The 25,732-nt window shown below is 30.4% G+C and overlaps 3 protein-coding genes across 3 annotated transcripts; 2 read left to right on the top strand and 1 right to left on the bottom strand.

Moving 5' to 3' along the window:
- Window positions 1-6,751: 6,751 nt before the first annotated feature.
- IPT1 (isopentenyltransferase 1) lies at window positions 6,752-7,961 on the top strand. The gene has a single exon (XM_016318973.3). It carries the CDS (start codon window positions 6,940-6,942, stop codon window positions 7,936-7,938), a length of 999 nt encoding a protein of 332 aa, XP_016174459.2. The 5' UTR covers window positions 6,752-6,939; the 3' UTR covers window positions 7,939-7,961.
- Window positions 7,962-20,326: 12,365 nt separating this feature from the next.
- LOC107618696 (uncharacterized) lies at window positions 20,327-21,463 on the top strand. Its single transcript, XM_088499792.1, has one exon. The coding sequence runs from the start codon at window positions 20,436-20,438 to the stop codon at window positions 21,060-21,062; it is 627 nt and encodes a 208-aa protein (XP_088355918.1). The 5' UTR covers window positions 20,327-20,435; the 3' UTR covers window positions 21,063-21,463.
- Window positions 21,464-24,086: 2,623 nt separating this feature from the next.
- Window positions 24,087-25,250, bottom strand: LOC110266982 (uncharacterized). The gene has a single exon (XM_021112094.2). It carries the CDS (start codon window positions 25,072-25,074, stop codon window positions 24,211-24,213), a length of 864 nt encoding a protein of 287 aa, XP_020967753.1. The 5' UTR covers window positions 25,075-25,250; the 3' UTR covers window positions 24,087-24,210.
- Between the last annotated feature and the right edge of the window lie 482 nt (window positions 25,251-25,732).

Raw genomic sequence — 25,732 nt, forward strand, 5'->3', positions numbered from 1 at the left:
GAGTATTTACGCGAATCTCAGGGACAATTATGGGTATTTACTTAAGCAAAATACTTAATCAAGTCTAACCAAGTTGTTATAACAACTTTTTAAATCACGCGCCTCCTTCCCCTTTTCCTTTTCCTTATCAGTTTTCTCCTTCTTCTCCTTCTCCTTCTCCTTCTCTGTTTCTTTCTCCTTTTCCTCCTCCTCTTCTTCTTCTTCTCCTCCTCCTCCTCCTTCTTCCCCAATGTTGCGTCTTGTTTTTTTTATTCTTTAAGTAATTTTTTAACTGTTTGTTCAAATCTGAATCGAATTCGGTTCATTTGTGAATTGAGTTAGGTTCACTTGATACTACTTTTAAGTATTCACCAAATCTGTTATTTCTTAAAAAATTCGGTTCATCTCTTTGTTTAATTGAGTTTATTAGCATAATGAATTGAAATGTGCTTTTCTTATTGATTGAATGTTTATCACTTTTTGTTCAAATCTGAACCGAATTCGGTTCATTTGTGAATTGAGTTAGGTTCACTTAATACTACTTTTAAGTATTCACTAAATCTGTTATTCCTTAAGAAATTTGGTTCATCTCTTAGTTTAATTGATTTCATTTACATGCAAAAATGAATTGAAATGCACTTTTCTTGTTGATTGAATGATTATCACTTTTTGTTCAAATCTGAACCGAATTCAGTTCAGTTGTGAATTGAGTTAGGTTCACTTGATACTACTTTTAAATATTTACCAAATCTGTTATTCCTTAAGAAATTCAGTTCATCTCTTAATTTAATTGAGTTCATTTGAATGCAAAAATGAATTGAAATGTACTTTTTTGCTGATTAAATGTTTATCACTTTTTGTTCAAATCTGAATCGAATTTGGTTCATTTGTGAATTGAATTAGGTTCACTTGATACTACTGTTAAGTATTCACCAAATTTGAACCAAATTCGGTTCATTTTTTTATCCAAATGAACCTCAATTAACAGAAAAAGAAAAAGAAAAAATGTAGCAACAATAAAAGAATGACGATTGAGAGAAGAAGAAGGAAGGCGAAAAAGAAAAAGGAGGAAGGCGAAGAAGAAAAAGAAAGAACGCGAAGAAAAAGAAGAAGGAATGTGAAGACGAAGAAGGAGGAAAGCGAAGAAGAAGAAGGAAGAAAGCAAAGACGAAGACAAAAAAACGTTATTGAAACGCGCGTGTGTATATACTGGTGTAATGAAAATGTTTTTTTATTGAGTTTGGCCTACTTGGTTGGACTTAGATACAAAAATACTTGAATATGTAGTTAGGCTAAAAAAAAAAGTAAATGTTTATACATAAGATGTTACAATTTTCTAACTTATATTCAATGTTATCACCAAATAAATAATATATAAAAAAAATTATGTTATAGTTTCAATATTTTTGTCATATTAACAGAATACTTTATAATTTTATAGTTTAATATTACTCCTTTAAAAATTCAAGGACTAAAATCCATTTATAAAAACTAAATGATTAACATTTTTACAATTAACAATTTTGTTAGTTCAAAATAATTTTCTTGAAATTATGGGACTTAAATCTAATCTAATTAGAGAAACTAAATTGTACACTAGATATCCTTGGAAATCAAAAGAAAAAAAAGTCAACAATAGTCCAAACGCCTAGTCCATCCATTGAAGTTCTACTACATCCGGAATTGCTAAATGCTTTGAACCTTGCTATTCTTTATTAGGAATTGGAGAAGGATAATACAAATTGGGGTAAGAGTTCCCTTATATAAAAGCAAAGGAAAAAAGGATTTATCTATAAAGCATAACTTTTCAATTTGTCAACATTTTGAGAGAGAAAGTCCCCTATAAAAATCATTGTCCTACACCAAATGGATACTAGCTAGGCTTCTAATGTTACCTCATAAAACATACTTGTTAGAAATTCTGTCATTGACGTTGCATGCATTACGCTACAACCAAATAGTCCAGATAGTGGCATATATTGCATAGTGCTACAAAGATTTTGGTTCTTTATTGCTTGGAAACCCAATAAACCTAGTCAAAAGAAGTTGATCTATGGTTGTAGCCTTGTAGGGCACACCCAACACTTATCAAAGATGCAAAATAAATTGTTCCATGAAAATACGGCCATCAGGGAATGCAAAAATATATGTAAATTTGAGTCAGAATTTTCTCCACACACCAGGGGAGATAGCCTTATTTAGTCTTAAACATGCAACATGTTATTGGTATTAGTTCTGTTAATCACAACTGCCCATATGAAATGTTTGACATAGAGGCAACTCTGGACTTCCAAATGGGTTTGTCTAGATGGGAAGAGGTTGTACCAGAAAATTGAGTTAGAAATCGGAAGGTTTACAAGTAAAATACTAGAGAAGACAAGAGATCATATCCTTTTCTCAAGTGTGTTAAAAGTTCAAGGGATTTCCTATTATTTTGGATACCAAAGAAGGGGAAGTCCCAAACGAAATAACCCTATGTAATCCAATGTTTAATGAGTAAATTTGAAGGCTTAACATCATGTACTCTACTACATCTATTTTATTTAGTTTGTTGATGCTATAAAAAAAATTCAACAATGCTAGGAACCAAGAGGGTATCAGCAAAAAATCAGCCAAATACCTTTGAGTGAATCTAAAACCTTTACGTAGATAATGTTTATATTAAACATTAGGATGTTTCTTCTACTAAGTATCATAATGTTTCTTTTTCATACTAAATGGATGTTCTTTTATATATTTTATAATTTTTTTTATATACTAAGAATCGAGATTGTTGGAAGTTCCATGATCCCCGCCCTTATTTCTCCAACGTATCATTCAAAATTTTAATTTGGGATGAGAAACAATTAATATCAAATATATTAAATTAAAAAGAAATAAAATTAATTAAATATAATTATAAATTAATTAAATTTTTTATTTTTTGGCTAATCACTTATTAGTTCCATATACTTTTCCAAAAAATTTAGATAACTTAACTACTATAATTTAATACTGTATCGACTACAAAATTCTGTTATTGTATAGGAGAATAAGGGTCTTATTTTTACCTAAATAATAGGTTAAAAAAAATTAATCTTAATTTTAAATTTTGAATTAGTTAAGTTTATTCATGTTCAATAAACTTGAGATGTAATCTATTGTTTACAATCTTCGTTGTCCACTTACCGAAATTAAAAAAAAATAATTTGCTATGCATATATTACTACCTCATAAATGCTTTGAAAGTGGAGTTTTAACTAATATTTTTTTAAAAATAATAAAATTATTACCAGTAGCTTTGCATAAATACTCAAAAGAATTTATGAATTTTCAAAGACACTGGGACAACAAAAGGAATTTTCTATCATTTTTAGAATTTAATATCACCTGAGATTCGCCTAAAGAGTGACACGTGCTAAATGTTATTTTAAGTGACACTGCATATTTACTTATTATCAATATGGGTGATGCTAGGTAACCAAAAAATAATTACAATATAGAAATATCACATAAAAATTCTAATTCTCTTGATAAGCAAGTAACATACACCTTTTTATCACTTATTCTCTTTATCACTTATTATTTTGCTGCATGTTTGGAGTCATTAATGTTCTTTCCAAAATCAATTTCAGTTTCTCCCAAATCAAATCCATAGCATCTCTCAATCACATTATTATCCATTAAAATGCAATAATTCGCTGCAAAAATCATGAAAATTAAATTAAAAATTTTTAACAACTTTTACTATACAACTTATATTTTACATATAGACTATTAAAAAATAAAACATAAAATATAAACAAAAATTAAAAAATAATTTTTTAAAAATAATTATTAACTCGTTATATTAAAATCAATAAATAAGCATACATATGAATATTAAATAAAAATATTAAAATAATTAAAATCATGACCTATTAGTGCACATATGAGATAATTTGAAAAATACAATAAGACGTATAGTTTAAAATTTGATAATATTAATTATAAAAATTTATTAATTATAGACATCATGTAGGTATGAAATTATGAATATTATGAGTACAAATTATGGATGTTATTAACATGAAATAATGGATGTTATGTGTATGAATCTATGGATGTTATGAGTAAATTTATCAATTGAATAAATTAATTTAAGAATTTGATATTTTTTAAATTCAATTATGATAAAATTTAAAAACATCTGTATTAATTTTATAAGAGTAAAGTATCGTTTTTGTCCCCAACGTTTGGGGTAAGTCCCAAAGTTGTCCCTAACGTTTCAATCGTCCTATTTAAGTCCCTAACGTTTCAAAATTGACTCAATGTTGTCCTGCCGTTAGGGATCCATTAACAGAATTGACGGCAGGACAAAATTGAGACGATTTTGAAACGTTAGGGACTTAAATAGGACGAAAACGTTGGGGACAAAAACGATACATAGAAATAAATTTTAATTTTATCCTTCAATAATATCAATGTTTTACTATACACAGTATTCAATTATTTTTTAATCACATCTAAGTAAATTACACTTAATCATATTCCTTTCATTCTAAATAAATTAATTTTTTTTATAATTTTACTCTTAAAGATTTTTAGTTATCATGAAATATTTGTAGAATGATTAGTATATAAACTTGCGGAAAAGAAAAAAATAATATATATACAATAAAATATAAATTATATCTTTTATCTCTAATGTATCAAAATTCTTTAAAATTATAAAAAAATAATTTTATTTAAAATAAAAATAATGTGATTAAGTGTAATTTACTTAAATGTAATTAAAAAATAGTTGAACACTATGTACAGTAAAAAATTGATATTATTGAAAGACAAAATTGAATTAAAAATTATTTTTATGTATCATTTTTGTCCCCAACGTTTTCGTCCTATTTAAGTCCCTAACGTTTCAAAATTGTTTCAATTTTGTCCCGCCGTCAATTCTGTTAACGGATCTCTAACGGCAGGACAACATTTAGTCAATTTTGAAACGTTAGGGACTTAAATAGGACGATTGAAACGTTAGGGACAACTTTGGGATTTACCCCAAACGTTGGGGACAAAAATGATACTTTACTCATTTTATAATTACTTATGCAATAACTAGAAAATGATATGTGTATGGATGTAATATCTAATAAGCATGAATTTAATTTATAGATGTTAGTTGTATGTAATTATGGATGTTATGTATATAACGTATGAATGTTATGTGTATGAACTTAATTAGTACAATATAATTATAAATGCACATAAAAAAAATTAAAACAGTTTATTATCGTACCTCATCAAAGCTAGTGTAGTTTTTCATATTCTCGAAAATTGATTGATTGGCAATAACTTCGTCGGGTGGGTCCATCTGTTGTTCAAATTCTTCAACACTTTTTACCATAAGTACCGTATTAAGGTCGAATTCAAATGTCATACTATTTGTAATGATAAAGATGATTTCTTATAAAATTCCTTGACATATTCTAATTGTGCTTGCAATGGTATTAGAGTTGTGAATTTTGAATAAACATAATTGAATTAACGGAAACAAAATCATATTAAGGTAGCAGATTTTGTATCTCTCCATTGAATGATAATAAATGACTTAACAAAAATAGAAAATTAATTACAATAAAAAACGATAATGATAATAATAAAAAAAATAAAAAAGCGTGTATGATAATAATCAATTATAATTATTGATTTTATGTGATATTATTGTATTTAGACGAAAGAATAAAGCAAGAATCAATTTCAATGATAAATCATAATCGTTATTAATTATTATTATTAATTTTTATATGAACATACCAGAGGAACTATATATGCTATTTAGTGTGTTTTAGGACAATTAATGTCATATAATCATTTTTATTTTATTCTTAAATATAAAAATCAAATTATAAAAAGGATTATTAAGTATTGATTATAAGAATATCTAATAGTAAGGGATATGATATTATAATTAATATTATTAATAATAAGTGGAGTTGATAAGAATATGATAAGTGGAATGATAAGTAGAATGATAAGAGAATGGGCTAAAAAATAAAATTGTTATTAAATGATGTAAATGAAGTATATTATAGAAAGTTTTGGCTAATTATGGCTGGAATTTTTTTGTTACCAAACTTTTTCCTAACAATATACAGAGGGATGAGATAGATTAGTTCAAATAACATAATTTTTCCGTACTCATTTAAGAAGTCGCCAGTTTGTGAGTTCCCTTATTTTTGGTAAAAAAATATATAGAAAGAGGGATGAGATACATTTAATGTTTAAAATATCAATAAATATAATTTAAAATTTCATATGGAACATCTAATCCCATTCCACTCAAGTAATATTAGTAAGAATCAAAATTTCAATTTGGGAAAATGTTTCTATGTTAGTAAGAATGAAATTTCAAACTTTTAGTTGGAATAAAAATTATATAATTGTAAATATAATAAATTAATAAGAAAGGAGATATTTTTGAGATTTGATTTATATAAATTTTAAATTAATCTGTAGTGTAATTAAATAAAAAAATAATTAATAGTGTAAATGAATTAAATAGAGTAATTGAAGGGTATTATTTTTGACTCATTACATTGATCATGCAGTAGTGGGGGTGTTTAAATAGGGCGTGATTGGTAGTCCCTGAGCAATCTGAGAGGATGAGTGAAGCAATTGAAAAGCTGGAAAGTGCAAAAACAAATTGTAGCAGCGAATAAGAGGCATCATATGATTGGATTTGGTGGTACATGTTTATTATCTGTCAAATGACAAAGCAAATGCAGTGTGTGTAGCAGTAAGTAGTAGTGTGTGTTTTCCGCCCCGCTCCATCCCCTCCCTCCACTTCCAAAATATTCATTCCACAACACCCACTCACTCACTACTCACTACTCACTGCTGTCTAACCGTCTACGCAAACACACGCACTTTCTGCATTTTTTCTCTCTTCAAACCGCACATACATCACCCCATTCATTTTCTTTTTCTCTTTCTCCTTTTCCTATGAGACTCTCCCTCTTCTCACTCTTACCCCACCGCCATCCCAATATCATCACAACCACGCCCCGCTCCTCCCGCATGGACGCATCCTTCCACCGCCGCAAGGACAAGGTCGTCGTCATCGTCGGTGCCACCGGCTCAGGCAAATCCCGTCTCTCTCTCGACCTCGCCTCCCTCTCCTTCCCCTTCTCCGAACTCATCAACTCTGACAAAATGCAAGTCTACAACGGCCTCGAAATCACAACCAACAAGATCCCCATTCACGAGCGCAAAGGCGTCCCTCACCACCTCCTCGGCGACGTATCCCCTGCACACGGCGAGTTCTCCCCCTCCGACTTCCGCCGACGCGCCGGAGAAATCATCTCCGATATCACCTCCCGAAATAAGCTCCCCATAGTCGTTGGCGGCTCCAACTCCTTCGTCCACGCACTTCTGGTGGAACGATTCGACCCGGAGTTGAACGTGTTTGATGGGGACGCTGAGATATCGCCGGAGTTGAGGTACGAGTGCTGCTTCCTCTGGGTGGATATATCGTTCAATGTGTTGAGGGATTACTTGTTGAAGCGAGTGGACGACATGCTTGACTCAGGAATGGTGGAAGAGTTAGCTGAGTTCTTCGACCGCGACTCGCCCGATTTAGAACTCGAATCGGCCAGCCGAACCGGTTTGAGAAAAGCCATTGGGGTGCCTGAGTTCGACCGCTTTTTTAAATTGTACCCTCCTGGTTGCCACGATTCACTGCGGGCGGGTGCATACGAGAAAGCCGTGAGGGCCATAAAGGATAACACGTGTCAGCTGGCCAAGAGGCAGATACAAAAGATCCACCGGTTAAAAGCTGCCGGGTGGGACCTACGGAGGCTAGATGCCACGGAGGCGTTTCGGGTGCTCATGACGTCAGGGCGTGACGGCGGCGCCAACGGCGGAGATAGGTGGTCCGATGTGTGGGGGAGGGATGTGTTGGAACCAAGCGTGAAGATTGTGAGGCGCTTCTTGATGGAGTAGGTCTTCCAGCTAAATCCAGCTACTACTCTAACTCTCTTTCTTTTTTTTTTTTAATTTAATTTCATTGTGTTTATTTTACCACCAAAAAAGAGAGGGGAAAAAACAAGCTGACAAAATTGTTTGGGGGAGGGGGGATTGTACAAAAAAAATGGAAATGGGTAAATGCGACTTTGGATAAATTAGGTTGTGCTCTCGGGAGATTGGAGGAATGGGAAATGGCCATGGTCGTGACCATTGGCTACCAAATTTTGGTTTCTGTTCATGTGAGGTTCTACAGTTTTACTCAAGGCTGATTTTCGTGGCAACAATGTAAGAAAGAAAACAAAAAGAAAAAATATATCGATAATAGTACTACAGAAAAAAGATGAGAATTTTTGTTAGCGTTAGATTTTTTATTTTTTATTTTCACCCTTTCCTCCTGGAGCTTTGGCTGGCGTTGTTGTTAATTATTAAAAGGAAAATATTGCAACCTGAAACTGTGAACGAATGTTTGTTGCTGTCGAAGTTATTCATGTGTTTCCCACTCTTGTTTGTTTGTTTTCTCTCACTCATATATTGGGCGTGGACGTTGAAATGATGAGCAAATCACATAACATAGGGAACTTTCTAACAGCAAGTAAGGCACATATTTATTTGTGTTTGGTATATACTAGTAATAACATTACAACATATAACTTATAACCAATAATAAATAAATGGGTACAAAAGATGAGAGGAGAATCTTATTGTGGAATCTGGATTAAGGTTTTAGGAGTTGGGGATGGCAGGCAACAAACACCCAAATTCTCTCCAACCCCACTTTTCATTCCTCCCCTCCAATTAACTAAAGGACAACCATGCGCTTTTCTCCCTTTTTCCTTTTCACCTTTTTTTTTTCTTCTCATATTTAATTCTTTTGTTTTAGGACGGAGTATGTACTACATTATCATTTATCAGGAGGCGAATGACTCTGATGAATTTGTCTTGGCTATGAAACAAATCCTGCTTCCTTTAGTTTTATTCTTTATGTGTAATCATTTCGCATTTACGCTCTCTCAAAATTTCTCAACTAATTGTTTGTTGTTTCCTTCGGCAACGGTGACAACATAAATATCAGAAACCGCTTTTAATTAGATGAAAGGAATACTTGGTTGAGAGAGTGTTAAACCACGTAAATCTACGATTTGTTTCCTTATTTTATGAGCTTTTGAAAGTTTGTTTATGACTTCCTTAGCTTTATTTATCCTACCGTGGCCATTGAGAATCTTAATAAATGGACCCTGTCAATAAACCTACTAAGGTTCCTAACTATATATTTGTCTTGTCCGTGAAAGAATGATTTGGATTAGAAAAAATAGTTGTCTATAGATAGATGGCAGATATAAATTGTGGATACTATCACCTTCTATTCATCGTTATATAAATAAAAATGCTACTTATCCTTTTAAATTTAGTTTTTGGTTAATCTTTTTAAGAATTTATTATTATTTAATTAATTTAAATATCTATTTTTAAATATTAATTATTCAAAAAATAAAAAAAGTTATTTATTTTTTATTTATTTTTTAAATTAAATAAAAGACAATATTTAAAGAATACCTAGTTGTACTAACGTCTCATAAATTGGGTCTACAACTAAATATACACATAATGCAACTCTTTTATTAATTATCCTTCTATTATTGTTTGACAAAATTATTCCGCTTTGGTTTTGTGCAATTATGAAGAAGGCCATGGCATTTTTATTTAGTCAATCCTCCATCAGCAGACTAACAGCACAGATATATAATACTGCTATAAAATATCATATAATAATATATATCTTATCATAGAAGAAGTTCACATATAGTATATCTAATCTAAACTAATATTTTCCAAGGCTGCAGGAATCGGGTGAAAATCGTGAAGCCACCTGAAATAATTTATTGTGTAATCTAATATAATATAATTCCTTGTATATCATGAATTATCAATCTGAATCAGCATGAGATATTCCTTTCCTCTCTTGTAGTATTATCACCTTAGCTTGACTTGTTACACAACAACTATCCAACAAGTGCGCCAATCGTAGCAAAGGAGGAAAGTCCTCAACTATCTCCCATAGGGTCGGAGCAAAATGCTGTTACATCAACCATAAATTAAAGAAGAAAATAATAATAATAACAACCTTTTTATATCAATTCTCACAATTCATGGCATCGAGATGTGAATAGGTCACCGAACAACCAAAAAGTTGGCAATGCTGCTAGGGTTTTAGAGGTCTGCATAACAAGTTGAATATACCATAGTATCAGATATTTATGATTTATATCTTTATTGTAACTCTGTTTTATTTGTCTTAACAACTTAACGATCCCCGTATTGAAAGGAAGCTGTCTAAAAAGGTATTATGAAAAAAATAAGGGAAAAATGGAAAGAAGAAAGAAAACTAGTAGTTAACTGTTGGAGTGGAGGTGATGTGGTGAGGTTGGTTCTCTTTCAGGGTGTCCTTTTAGATGATGTTGATGTGGTTGAGTTTGTTGGAAGCACAGGGGGAGGAGAGTAGCATTTCGTTTTCATAGAATTAAAGGCTACTAGAGCGCATAGGTATATAGTGTTATGAGTGCAATGCAGTTGTCATGTAGTTGCTGCAAGCAACAATGCACAAGTCCCATGAATGCCACAATTTAATTTTGTGTTATATATATCCATCTTCATCCCCCACCCCACCCTGCAAGATTTTCGAAGCTCTCCATGTACCTCTTGGGGCCTGTGGGGGCCGACTCCCATACATGCTCTTTGCTCTCATTATCTTAGGGGAAAAGGGGTCCCCTGCATTTTCAAGGGAGCATGTTCTTTTTCCCCCTTCAATTTTCGCATCACTTTTTATTTTTTTTATTAAAATTTAATTTTAATGCACTGTACCACATTTTATATAATTATTTAATTTATTTTTTAGATGATTATTTACGTAATTAATATAAAAAAAACTAAAAACTACAAATTATTATTATTATTATTAATATAATATTTTGTAATTAAATATGCGTATATTAAAATAGAGGCGGAACTAGACTCCATTTAAAAAAAAAAGACCAAAATTTAATTTTATAATATAAATAAGAATAAAATAAATATTTTAGAGAAGATTAAATTAAAATTTACATATAATTTATAAAAAAAATTGGGAGGGGCAATTGTTCTCTGTTTTTGTGAGAGGTTTCGCCCTATATTAAAGTATATTTAAATTAAATTCTTTTGATAAAAGAAAATATTATAATGTATTATTTTTTTTACATATATTTTGTTTTAATATTAAAAATAATTAATAAAAAACAAAAAATTATCTTTTATATTATAAAAAATATAAAATAAATAGATTAATATTACATGACTAATAAAATTTATCATTTTTGTTAATATTTTACTAATTTTAAATACTAAATACTAAATTTTAAATTCTAATAGTATAAAAATAAAATATTAGTTCAAAATATTAATTAATATCGATAAAAATTATTAATTTTTAAATATTTTTCAAATAAAAATATATGAAAATAATATAATTTTTTTTCCATGAAAATAGTGGTCAATTCTTCTCGAAAAGGAAGGGTGGCAAGAAATGACACACTCAGGATGGACCCCTCCTCTACTTTTGTTCAAGCATCTCTTTCCATCATAATAAATTTTTCTCACCAAACTACACATTCAAGATGCATTATACTCAACATAACAAAAGAATATCACATATAACTATAACCTTCATTTATTATTTATTTTTCTATTTATTTCATAATAAATATAATGAATTAATAGTATTCTAATAATGATTCGAAAACACAACATGCATTTAAAGAAATATATAAAGATTTAAGCTAGCATGAAGTTTTAAGTGGCAATAATATAAGCAAATTGATATTTCAAATTTAAGTGAAGAGTCCTTAATTAGCTTGTTAGGTGCTAGTTGCTATTACTAAACACAAAGTTGCCTAGAGCATGCATGTTTCCCTTGTTCTTTGGTCCAACTAAGTAGAACAGTGTGGTTGTATTTTCATGATTACACGTTCTGCATCAGTTTTTAAGAATAGCTCTCCTAGTAGGCTGCATCAGCATCATCATAATTATTATTCAAACGCGTCCTAGAAGAACCCAAATTTTTCTGACATGGATCATAGGTGGAAGCACATACATAAAGTAGTTTAGTTAGCTGTATGAGGAGGCAATTTGTCAAGCCATTATTTAATGTTACACTTACACTTAAACATAAGTGGGATGATGACAAAGCAAGGGGTTTATGTATGTCATGCCATTAATTTTAAGCAAATGGATCATTTTAATTTACCTAAACTACAGCTTGTGGTCTCAAATGGAAAATAATAATGGAAACGTTCAAAATTAATTGGGGCATGTGCTATGTAGACAAGCCAGGAAATTCTAGATTAGTACTGCTTTTCTCAGATACCAAAAGTCCAAGATTAAGGTTAATCATAACATGTACTAGATTCTCTTGATTAATTAATCATAAATTGTTACAAGTTACAATTTTTTTCTATCAATTGGAAGTGTAATAAATAAATCTTTTTTTTTCCTTATAGTTTATGAAATATTTAGAATCAATTATAGGCTTCAATAATAAAATTAAAGAAACATGTACCTTGACATCAAATACATCATCACATTTGGAGTCAAACATGATCTTAGTTAATGGCATTGAATGGCACAGGGGAATTAAAGAATATGCCATTATCACATTCCGCACGCTAAAGGATAAATTGTATACTCCTTAGTTATGGATCGATAACTTAAAAAAATGTGTGTTCCGACTAGTATGAAATTATTAACACTAAACATTTTTAATGAGAGAATGTCTTGTAGTACAATGATTATAGTGACTGCTACTGGATGGTCACTATAGTTGAATGTTTTTAACCAAAATCTTGATGATGTTTCTCCCCCAATTTCCTTTTTCTTGAAGTAACCTTGCTTCAGGTTATTATTGGCACTAATTAGAATAAGGTCTCCTATGCACCCAAAAACTAAAAAGAAATACTATCATGTGCCAAAGAAGATAAACAAAACAAAATAATATGAGAATTGTCGTCATTAATCATTATCAATTTATCATGCATCTTACAAAAATTGTATTATATTGTTGCAATTTGGCGGAAGATTACAAGCAATCTAGCGCGACTTCACTATTCTATATTCGGACCAATAATAATAACTTTTATGTACACATATACATCTTAGGAGAGGATGTGAAACTCTTAAAAGAGAAAGTAAGGAGGACAACACTTTTTTTAAACAACATATATAATAAGTTAAAAAATAAAAATTAATTTTAATTTTAAAAATTTAATTTTGAATTAATTAGGTTTAATTATAATTTTAAATCTTTTTTATTTTTGAATCATTACCGTTTTTTTGCAATTCTGCACCACTACCACCACTACTGTATCACAATTCCAGTGTTTTTCGCAGTTACTGTCTCGTTACTTATTTTTTATCAACTAAGTCGGATGTTCATTTTATTATATATGCGAATGATTCTTTTTCATTCTAAAGTGGATGTTTATTTGAGTATATCATTAGTATTTTACTTTATTTGCTTGATTCTATATGCACATACTCCGCAAGATGTTAATTGTGGATATTATTTATGTCATACTATTTGGGTGAACGAAGAGCGATAGAAGTGACGAAAACACGATGCAACGGCGTGGAAGCAAGGATAGAAGTGCAACGTTGGAGTAGCGGCGGAACAAAGTCTTTGGCTCGGCGACGGTGCAACGTCACATAAGGAAGAAGAAGGCGCGCAGCGACAGCGGGATCGGAGAACAGGGCAGCGCAACGCATGGGAGAGGAGCGGGGGCGCGACACACGGAAGAAAAAGGTGCAGCGGCGGTGTCGGTTGCAAGGAGTCCAGGAGGCGCAGTGCAGGGAAGAAGAAGGTGTCGTGACGGTGCAGTGCTTTGCTTCTTCAGACGATGGCGGCGACGGTGAGATGCATTGGTGACGGTGCGATAGAAAAGGGGAGTGAAGCAGCTCGATAAAAAGAGAGAAAGGTAGAAGATGAGAAATTAGAATTGTGATGGATAAATATAGTATAATATATTTTGTTTTAATAGACCTAAAATACAACTTAATATTCACCTTGTTCACACCCCATTATCTATCTAATAGAACTTATTGTTAAAAGATTTTTCGAAATCTCTTTATAATAAGGAAATTTGTTAGTTAGCCGTGATTACTTTGTTTAGTTGAATATTTTAACCTAAAAGATTACTTTCATTTATTTTTAGATTACGAACTTATTTAGGTACTATTAAATTATTAAAAAAAATACTTTTTAATGTGTTTAATAAAATTTTAATAATAAAAGTAAAAATATTAAAAAATAAAAATATATATTAAAAAATTATAATTTATATTTTTTTAAAAATATTTTTTATTTACAAAAATATTTTTAATTTAATAAATAAAAAAATATTTTTATATTATTATATATTCAAATATAATTATTAAATAAAAAATATTTTTATATAAAATATTTAAATATAAAATTATTTATAAATTTTTAAAAAAATAAAAAAAATCACTTAAATTTTTTTTAATAAAAATTCACTCAAACAAATTTATATATCTCAAAGTAAACGGGTGGCATTGCTATTGGAGAACTCAATCATACAACAAGTGAAGAAAAAGTTTTTGAACTAATAGATCTCAAATTACAACTATATTAAATGTATACTAAAATTAATCATTAAAATTATAATTATATTGAAATACAAAATATATATTTAAATGAATTAAATAACATATATATAAAATATATAAATATATTGTGACTGATTTTAGTAGTTTATCTTAATGTACAATTTTACTTAAATGATTATGCTACTTATAAAACAAAGTTATAGTTGTAACTTGGCGAAATATTACAAGAAATGTAGCACAATCCAAAGAATTTTATATGATATTAGTCAAAGTAACGAGACATGAAACCAGAGCATGTAGTGGCAATATTGCAATTTGCAGCATCTGAATGGCTGGCGACATATTGGCATGAGCTTCTTCCTAGCTGGTTCTCTATATGCACTCATTTTAATTATAGTGAAACACACTCACAAAAGGACTTAATTATTACTTATTAATCCTTAATTAAGCAAACCACTCTAAATATATGTCAATTATTATGATAAAATTAATGATCACACACCCATTTGTTAATTGGCAGAATCAATTGAGATGAGATTCAAAGAAGAAGTATATGTAGTAAATTGGCAACTTAATATATGTGAGAAAAAGAAGGAAATTAAATAGAATATTATGATATGATGTGGAGTGGAAGTATGTAGTATGTGATATAATGTCCGTGTCAGTCCTGGTTGGAAGTGAACATGCTGGTTTTAATGAGGCTGTCCTTCTAAGAATGTTACCTTGAAGAATTAAGTATTGATAAAGCAAACAATAAATCAATGGCAAAAAGAGTGGGGATGGGAGATCCAAGGAATAAAAGGACAAAAAAGAAATGCTTCGAAAAGAGAGAGTGGCCCTGCCCCCTGGCCTGGCCTCTGTGTGTTCTGTGTTGAGCTTAATGGGCCAAGTGCACCAAACAGGAATATTATTTTATATATATTTGGACTCAGAAGAAGCAACACATGATGGGCAATTGTGTCAGGGAGAGTAGGGAGAGAGTGCGCGTGCGGCTTCTCTTGCGCATGATCCTATCACACCCCCTAATATTTTTTTTTTATGCTTGTGGACTTATGGGGCTGTGGGGGGCATGCCATTTCCATCGTTCTCTCTGGATTTTGGAGCACTACTTCTTCATAGAATGCCGTGTTTGCTTCACCATCCATCACAATATCATCACTTTTATACACTTAACTTCCTTCTAATTTGTTCTTATACTATAAAATAACCACGTTTTAAACTCTCTCTTCTTGTTAAGAGGTGCCAATAATGCAAATGCTGCCTTATTCTTTTGATCTACTTTAGCATTTTTTTTTTATGAGAAAAGCTAAAGGCACGTAGAATTTATGAGTTAATAGTTAAATTGATTTTGAAAGATAGAATATTTTTTAAATTTGTTGCTAAAATATTTTTTAATCAAATTAATCTTTAAAAAATTATGAATTGATCATATTTGTTTTTTAGTGATTCTATTAACAAATTTCGTCAACAATTGATAATACGATATGTTAATTGATAATATACATCGTATTTGACATGTATAATTGGACATTTACTAGATATATTTATGAAAATTTATTAATTTAGTATACTTTTTTCAATTACATAACTATATTTTCAATATGACTTAAATTGATAGGTTTTCATAAATATATTTGGTCAGTGTCTAATTGGATATGTTTTATATCATGTATGTTATTGGTAAATATTCTACGTCATCGTTGACAAAAATCATTAATGAAGAAAGACAAATATGATTAATTTATAATTTTTGAAGGATCAATTTGATTGAAAAAATATTTCAGAGACAAATTTAAAGAATATCCCATTTTTCATGACTAATTTAACTATTAATTCTAGAATTTATTATTTTTTGTCAGTATTTTTAGCCATTAGTCTAATATTTTTAGTCTATTAATTAAACAGTATATTTTTAGTTCCGAAAATATTTGGTAACCAAAGAAAATCAGTAAAAAACAGCCATAACTTGCCTTATTTAGCATTCATTAATAATTGCGACAATTAATGAATGCTAAATAAGGCAAGTTTTGGCTGTTTTTTTTTTTGTCTCCCTAATATTACCCTTTTAGTTCATAGTTTTAAACATTGTTGACTAACTGTTAGCTAAAAACAATAAATTCTATCTACCCTTAGTATTTTTTTTTTTTTCATATATCACCTCTCTATGTTTCCATTTTAACTTTAAAAGCCACATGGTTAGAGTTGTCTTATCATAATGTTATAATATGTTACAATTTGAAATAAAATAAGAAAAATGTTAGGTGTAAATGCTTTTAATTAAAACGAATAAGAGTTGATTAGTGTTGGTTTAAATATAAAGTAAAAATAACAACAACAAAAAATATATTGATTACCTAATATTTATGATGTTTGAGACGAAATTCTCCCAATATACGCCACACCTGCTATATAGTTGATACTCGATAATATGCTAACTAACTTCTCCCTACATATGATATTGAAGAAGACACGCCGAATGAATTTTAAATTATTTTCTGGAAGGATCAATTTTGTTCGTTAGTAGCTTCGGCTAGTTGGTGGCAGACATAGATGTTTCATGCCATGTCAGACCTTAGGAGAAATGGCCGAACTCTATAAAAAACAATATATATAGGTTAAAAGTAGAAAAGTACTACTTAGAATAATTTTTATACAAAACAATAACGTAAAACAGCTTTAGTATACGAAATTTTTTCCTTTAAATTGGTTGTATAAATAATGAAATGAAAGTGTTTATTGTAGTGTATGGAGTCATTCTTACTTCTTCTCACCGTTTTTGGACATGTTACATCTTATCATTTAATAATACTTTTGGGCCGAGCCATAACTGAAGACCCCAATGACTAGTTGGACCACTGCAAAAGTAACATGAGCCCAATAACAAAAATGCTGCCTTCGATTATTTTCTTTTTTATTAGGCTTCTGAAAATTAGCTGGACCGTAAACAGGCCGTACAGTTTTAACTTTCCAAGTCCATGACCAAAAATAACGACTTTCCAATTCAAAAAAGGGGTTTAGCTTTCACAAAATTTTATTAAATTACGCGAGACTAATCTAATAATCTAATAAATTAAGTAAAGGTCGTACTGAAAGTATTTTAGCACATACGTTTCATAAAATTAAGGCTGGTGTCATGCATAACATCAACAAGAGTTCAATATGTAATTATTATATAAAAAGAAGTATTTATGATTTTTGCCTCAAATATCTCAATGAAAAAATGTTAGAGGCCAATAGAATTTATTTTTTTAGTTAGTAATTAGCTATCAATATTTATAAATATAAATTAAAAATATATTATTAAATTATTAAATTTAAAAAAAATAAATTAATAACTAAAAATAATAACAAAAAATAATAAATTTGGCTGATTCTTGAACATTCTTCTATTTCAATTACATAACTTGGGGTCATTAAATTCAATATAATTCTCTTGGTTGACATCAAGACGAAGAAACGTATGTACGTACGTAGTATAATATATATATGGAAAAGTATAAGTAGACAATGAAAATACTAAACAATGAATATATCAGATGTTTAATTTACTAGATATGCAGATGGTTATCTTCATATTAAGATTTAGGTGAATAATTTAGAAATATAATATATTTTTATTTTATTGGACCAATTTTAGAACCTATTGTTCATATTATTCATAAAAATCATTGTCTACTTAGCAAAGTTCTGATATATAACATACCAGTTCGTAGATGTTATATTGTTATGTCAACATGGCAATTCAATACAGTATACTTGTTGAAATAGTGAGAAGTGTGAACTAAAACAAATATTAATTAATTAAAGATTGACCAAAAATATGAGATTAAGCTAAAAGGCTAAGCAAGCAATTAAGTAATTAAGAAGAAAACCTGCAGTTGGTGGATATGATATATACGCTCGTCGCCAGAACCAACCACCCAAGCAGTCAACGCAGCAACAAAGGTTTATTTTTTTCAAAGCTGCTTTCTTGCCTCTTGCATCCCTGCGGAAATTCAACATTATTTGCAACTGTATATCATCGGTTATTATAGTTTCTATCTTCCTTTTTTTTTTTTAAATATTTTTTTGTCAATTATTGACCCCAGCATTTCTGCCCTTCAATTTATAAGTAACGAAATGTATGTGTATTTGCGCCTACAAACATTTTTTATAACTATATAGAAATTAGAAAATTAGGGATCTCGGAATTTGACTTTTAAGATGACATTGGCTAGCAGCCTAGCACATTAATAATTCAGAGTCAAAGCTCAACTTGAATTCATCCATGGAGGTTATTGCTGCACGTACGCAGTTAGCGTTAAATAAATAAAGTAATTTAACCCACCCACCTGCATACTTGTAATTTGTAAATGCCATGTTGTCATGATTTGATTTAATTATATAATTCACAAATACGTACCGTGTCAGCCGCATTCTATTTTATACAAAGAAAGTAAATAATTAAGTGCTGCATTCTATTCTATATATAGATAGGAGTACTACTAATTTCTAATATTATAATAGAACAGAAAGAGAATATATAGTTTTGAAAAAATATTATCTAGAGACTAAAAATTATCAATAAATCATTGTTACACATACATTATTTTATATTTTAATACTTATTTTATACAAATAACTAAGATTCAGTTAATAATAGACAAAATGCTTAAAAAAAAGGTAAAGTATCGTTTTTGTCCTCAACGTTTGGGATAAGTCTTATTTGTGTCCCTGACGTTTAAATCGTCCTATTTGTATCCTTAACGTTTATAAAAGTGATTCAATGTTATCCTACTATCAATTATACTAAGAAATCAGATTATATTTTTTAATTATTCTTACTTGGATGTATTCATTCTCAATTAGGTCTCACTTGGATGTATTCGATTTTAATATTATACTCACTGTTTGTGTTTAGATTCAATTATGTCCCTAAAAAAGTGATTTATGTAAATGTTGTAGGAATTAGTTTCAACATTTGATGAGCTATTTTTCGGAGTAGATTATCGATTCTATCATAGACATTTGTATTCTAACTTCAAGAAGAGATTTTTAAAACTCAAATTAAAGCGCTCATGATGTGTAATTGATGGCAGGATAATATTGAATCACTTTTATAAACGTTATGGATACAAATAGGACGATTTAAACAAAAACGATACTTTACTAAAAAAATGCAAAGTTTTGCGCCGTGTCTAGTAGAAAATAGATCCTCTCCAATTTTTTTATCACTTGAGGAAATGAAGTGTGATCTCTCACCATTAATTTTATAAGTGGGATTAAAATTAAATATGAGAGAAAAAATAATAAAAGATTAAAGATCACAATTGACACCATCCAATTTTTTCTTTATTAAAGAGGATCCACTCTCTGTAGTATTATTGCAAGGCGGCTTATAGCTAGGTACGACAAAGGAGGCTAAAAGTTACTACTATTGTTTATAGCAATATAAAAACACCAACTTAATTGGAAATTTAATACAATCTTCATCATCGATTTTATCCTTTTCTATTTTTCTTGTGTTGCACGTATCTTCTTGGCCACTTTAATTTTCTTTCATGACGCTAGTAAATCTAATGTTTTCACACATGCAAGTTTCAAAGAAATTAAAGAAACTAGCATAATAAAATAATAACGGAGGAAGCAAGCTAAGGGATTATAATTATATGTATCTGTATTTAATATTGACAAGTAGTTAATTGTTAAAGTGTCAACGGTCAGAATAGTTGGCTAAAAAGCTTTCTCCTTTAACGTGTGAGTACATATATAAGAAGTTGAACCTCTTCCCCATTTACCGTACCATTAATAATCATCACATCAAACATTAATTACAATCCAAGATGAGGCGTGATTCAAGGTTCTTCCATGGCTTTCAGGAAGAGAAGAAGACAACGACAAAGAAGGCAGTGATCAATGGCCCACGGCCTTCTCCCTTGATGATCAACAAGGATTCCCATTTGATTCAGAAGCCTTCTTCAGAGCAGAGAAAACCAATCATCATATACACAGTCTCACCAAAGATTATCCACACCAAGGCCCAGGATTTCATGGCTCTTGTTCAGAGACTCACTGGCATGTCATCATCAAATTCCAATAATGAGGCCTCTGAGAATTTTGGGTCGTCTTTGTCAGATGTTTCCAACAACAGCAGCGGCATCAAGCAGCAGCAGATGAATGAAACTAGCTCAGCTCTTAGGAGGGATAATGATATTATTCATGAAGATAATGATGATGATTATGGTGATAATAAGAAACCGGGTGCAAGTATTCATCAGTATAGTCCCAATACTACTAGTCTCATGAATTTTGCTGATATGCCACTCTTCACTCCAAATTCTTCATCAGATATCTTCTGTTCATCAAGATCGCTACTCTTTAAACATTCCGATTCATCACCTTATGGGATTTTGGGTAATTTGATATCTCCTTCAGGCCTCGAATTCATCAAGGAACTTCCTGAATATTGATACCACACCAGCTCATGAGTTTGGCTACTTTACTTGTTCTTGTTAAGTCACTTGATTCCATCATATATAGCTTCTTCTAGCTAGTGAATATTTTAATTTTGCTTCTTCTTCTTTTTTCTTTGTAGATTTGGTTATATTAGTTGTGCTTTTGGAGTTGTTCAGGCATATGCCACCAGGGATGACCAAAATAATAATGTGAATTAGGATATTTAATTCATTCTTTCTGGACATAAACAAGAAAATTAAACTTGATCAATTTGATGTAATAATTTGACTTTCCCTCTTGTATTGTTATGTTACCATGTTTGTTTCTCATTAATTACGTACCATGTATAAAAGTTGTCAATTTGTAATCTTGTTATCTAAAACAAAGTTATCATTAATTAAGTTTACTTCAGCAATTCCCATTTTCATCAGTTCAGTTGTTCATAACTAATGAGTCTTTTATTCTATATATGAATTCAAGCATTATTTAAGTTAGTCAAATTCAAAGTAAACACATTAATGGAAACAAGTTTAATTTCATAGCTTGGATCACCGACAGGTCTGGTTTGGCATATTTGTCAACATGTATGTCCTTGAGCTGTCTGATTTCAAATCCATTACAGAGCTGTACCTACTAAATAAAGCGAAAGTCAACTCCTTGCTAATAGTTGAAAAATCTATAACTTGATGCTTACAATTATTTACATATTAATAGTAATATTTAACATTTGATTATTGTAGGATAAGTACAAAGAGAGAATAGGGCCCCTATTATTGACTCCACTCACTAGTCCATTCCTTTGAGTTAATATATTGAACCGCCAATTAATGATCTTTCTAAATAATGAAAGAAACATATGATTCAAATATTGATTAAGGAAGCTACCAAGAAGGAAATATCGTTTTCTGAATTTAGAGTCAAATTCAATACAACCAATATTCATCCAAGTCAAACAATCCCTCCTTCCGAAAGTGGAGAATAAATAACTTACACGAATTTCAAGAAGAATAAATTAGGGTAGTAAAGTTTTAAAACTATGCTCAACAGAAAAATTAAAAGAATATATAATTCCTAATTTTGTTTGCTAAAAGAAAATGTTAACCAGATTGAGTTGTGCCTTACAAGATGGCAAAATGTCTAATTAATTTACTCTATCAACCATCAATCATGTATAAATCACTCCTTCCAATATCACAAATGTATGTATTTAGCGTCTCAGATCACAACTTTTAATAATGTATATCCGTGTATTCGTTTGAGGAAATACAAATTAAACCAACATATATCTAAGTGTGAACACGATTTATATAAGTAGGACTAAACATTCAATTCGGTTATTGTCTATTTTTACAAAAGATAAAGTAATTTCTGTAAAAAAAATGATATTTTTATTTTTAATTTTTTTTATTTTGGAATAATAGAAGATTATTTTTCTGTTAAAAAATCCGTTAAATAATAACAAAAATTAGTTTTGTGGAATTTTATTTGTATTTTATGGGGTTTTAAATTTTTACAAACTATTAATAAGTTTGTTTTTGAAATTTTCTTTTATTAATGGTGGTTAAATGAAAAAAAACTATTGACAAAAATGATGCCCCAAAAAAAATTAAAGCAATTGTAGTACAAATACATTTTAAAGGAAAAAAAACATCGAATAAGAAATAAAAGAAGAGAACTTTAATGTTGATAATATTTATATTGGTGATGATGACGGTAGAAGAGATAATAATGATGATGATAAAGCAATAAAAATAATAGAGGTATGAGTGATAATAACGAGGATGAAGAAGGTAGTGATATAGTAGTCGCGGTAGTAATTGGTTATATTGTTGAAAAGAATTTGTGGAGGTTTACAACCCCCACAAAATTAATTTTTATTATTATTTATCAAATTTTTTAACAGAAAAGAATTGTATTGTCCCAAAATAAAAAGGTTGAGAACTGAAGTGTCTATTTTTTTAACAGAGATCGCGTTATCTTTTCTGAAAATGGACAAAGACCGCAGAATTAGGTCTTTACTCATATAAATAGTAATTAATTAAGAGAAATTTTTAGAGATGAATAATTTTTAATATTTTTTGTTATTATTTGGTTAGTAAAGATATTAAATTATTTTTAATATTTAGATATAAATTATATTGATTTATGTGTGTAAAACTCTGATAAATATAAATACAAATTATTATTGATAAAAAATAATAATATTTATTGGCCATGCAATATTGTTCATTAATTAATACAAAATAGAGTAATTTTGGACTAATTTAAACTAATTTATATTATTTTCAAATATTTTTGTAAAAACAATGTTAAAATACAAGATAAGAATATCAATAAGATCTGCTGAGGCAGGAGGTTATATGTCATGGTTAGAGAAAAGTTCACCCCCGTAATTTGTGTTGTAACTTATGAAGGCAAGCATTTTGCTCCATTATACACGAAGCTGAAGGGACAAACAATAATGCTTTTTTGCTTCTCACTCATACATACTAGCATATCAATATACATCCATATTTTTCAAAACGCAATGAATTAGTTTTTGCGTTCACCAGCAAGGCTTTCTAAATTTAGAAGAGACGAATGCATGTGTGAGTGAGTGGGGCGCAAATATCCCAATTCCCTGCTAATAAAGCTTTGCGGAAATCTTTTTTAGATGCACCTAGATATATGCATATTTTCCCTTCATGTATTATATAAATTTAACTCGACTTATTTTTATAAATAACGTTTAATTTTTTATTATTCTTATTTATTAAATTGTTTGTATAAATGGATTACTAGTAACAATCATTAATTATATATTGAGATAAACACAAATTAGCAATTATGCCAGGGATATATAAAATATTTCATAAAAAATTGTTTTGATAGTAACTAATTATTTACTAAAAAATGTATAAAATAAATGCATATTCTTTATATAATATTTAATGACTGACTTAATATGAACTTTTTGTATTTAATATTTAACTTTTTTATTATAATAGTAATCATAAAGGGAAAATTTCCAGGGTCAAATAAAGACTTACACGAACATATTATAACCTACTTTTCTAATTTATTGCACGTATTCATAATTTACAGTGACTTACTCATAATTTACAAATTCTAAAGAATAATAATATATTTTTTCATAATTTTCCATTATTAGTTTATTATTTATTAAATTGGAGGAAGAAGAAGGTGGAAGGAGTTAGGCCACCACGTATTATCTATGTAGGATGCTTTGACGTTCGCTAACGGCAACTTGACGTTCCTTATGTCACCAACTCTCAACACGTAACGACCGTCATCTCTGACGTAAGCCTTATCAACCCCGTCGGATGTAGGCCCCCACTCTGCAACCACCGCCGGCGATCGTTTCCGGATCCTGCTGTCCCAAAGCCTCACTGCCAAATTCCCCGATGCGCTCTCTCCACCTAAAACCACGACCGCGGGCGATGCTGATGCGCAAGACATCACCGGAGCCGGAGGGTTGCCGGAGGCAACGGAGCAGGTTCCCGGTTCCTCATTGTGATCGTAAACAGATTCGTCGTCTGAGCAATCAGAATTATCAAAACCTAACCTCAGCCCTAATCCTATGGTGTCCCATAGCTTCACAACGCTCTTGCTGTTGGCGATTTCCGCAAGCGAGAAGAGGTCGCCGATGCTTCGCCGGCGCAAGAATCCTCCGTCATCGTTGCTTGTGCCTCTAACACGGAAATATTCTCCATCTCTGTGTTTAGCTGTGTCTTCTTCGCTTTCATCTTCGGGATCGGAATTAGACGAGGATACAGAAACGACATCGTCTTCGTCAATGTCACTAAAGTCATCGTCATCGAGGATGGAGGAGAGAGAAGGAGCGGTTTGGCTGAACCTGATGATGAGAATGTTGGTGATGGTGCGGAAGGTGGCGAGGAATGCGATAACGAGAACACCCCATTTGCAGAAGGAGTAAATGGAATTTGTGAAAACGTAATTAGGGTTTTTCTTTTGCAGAGAGATTATTGCAGTTTCGAGATTGTTGTGAATGGAAGGAAGTTGCATGTTTTAATATGGTTAAGCTTTTAACTAAGAAAAAAGAGAAATGAAAGGGTGATTTTATAGGGAAAATTAGTTGTTAGAACTTAGAAACGAAAGAATATTCGTTCCGTCTAAGAAAAAGGTGATGGTTTGATTGAGTCATTGCTTCGCTGTTTAACTTTGCTTGTTATCTTTTTTGCCAATTATATGTCTATGTGTCAACTGTCAAGGGTGAGATTTGATTATGAACTTATGATATACAGTCAGATTTGAATACACGCCTATTCGCATTGTATATTGTGTGGTCCAAACAAATAGGGGAACTATATATATTATTATATTAATGCTACTAATTTATCCATGTGCGTCTCGTGCGTAGTAATATACAAAATCTTTAATCTAACTATTGCTGGCCCCCATGGAAACGTGTAATACTATTAGGGGAACTGTGTTTCACCGAAATTTCCCTAATTCGTTATCCTTATTACTTGAGGATATACATACAAGGAAAATTTTATAGTTGCCTTGTTTTAATTTGGGTAGATTTCTTTGCATCTACACTATATCCTTAATCGGCCAAAGTATTATTATTAAGAAAAGTACTTAGTTAATCGTTATAACAATTTACCAGTGGCCAAGGTGATGCTAATAACAATGGTTAAAGATTGCACAAATTAAAGGA

This window comes from Arachis ipaensis, chromosome B9 (genome assembly GCF_059453495.1).
Source record: "Arachis ipaensis isolate K30076 ecotype BB chromosome B9, ASM5945349v1, whole genome shotgun sequence".
In the NCBI taxonomy this organism is placed as follows: domain Eukaryota; kingdom Viridiplantae; phylum Streptophyta; class Magnoliopsida; order Fabales; family Fabaceae; genus Arachis; species Arachis ipaensis.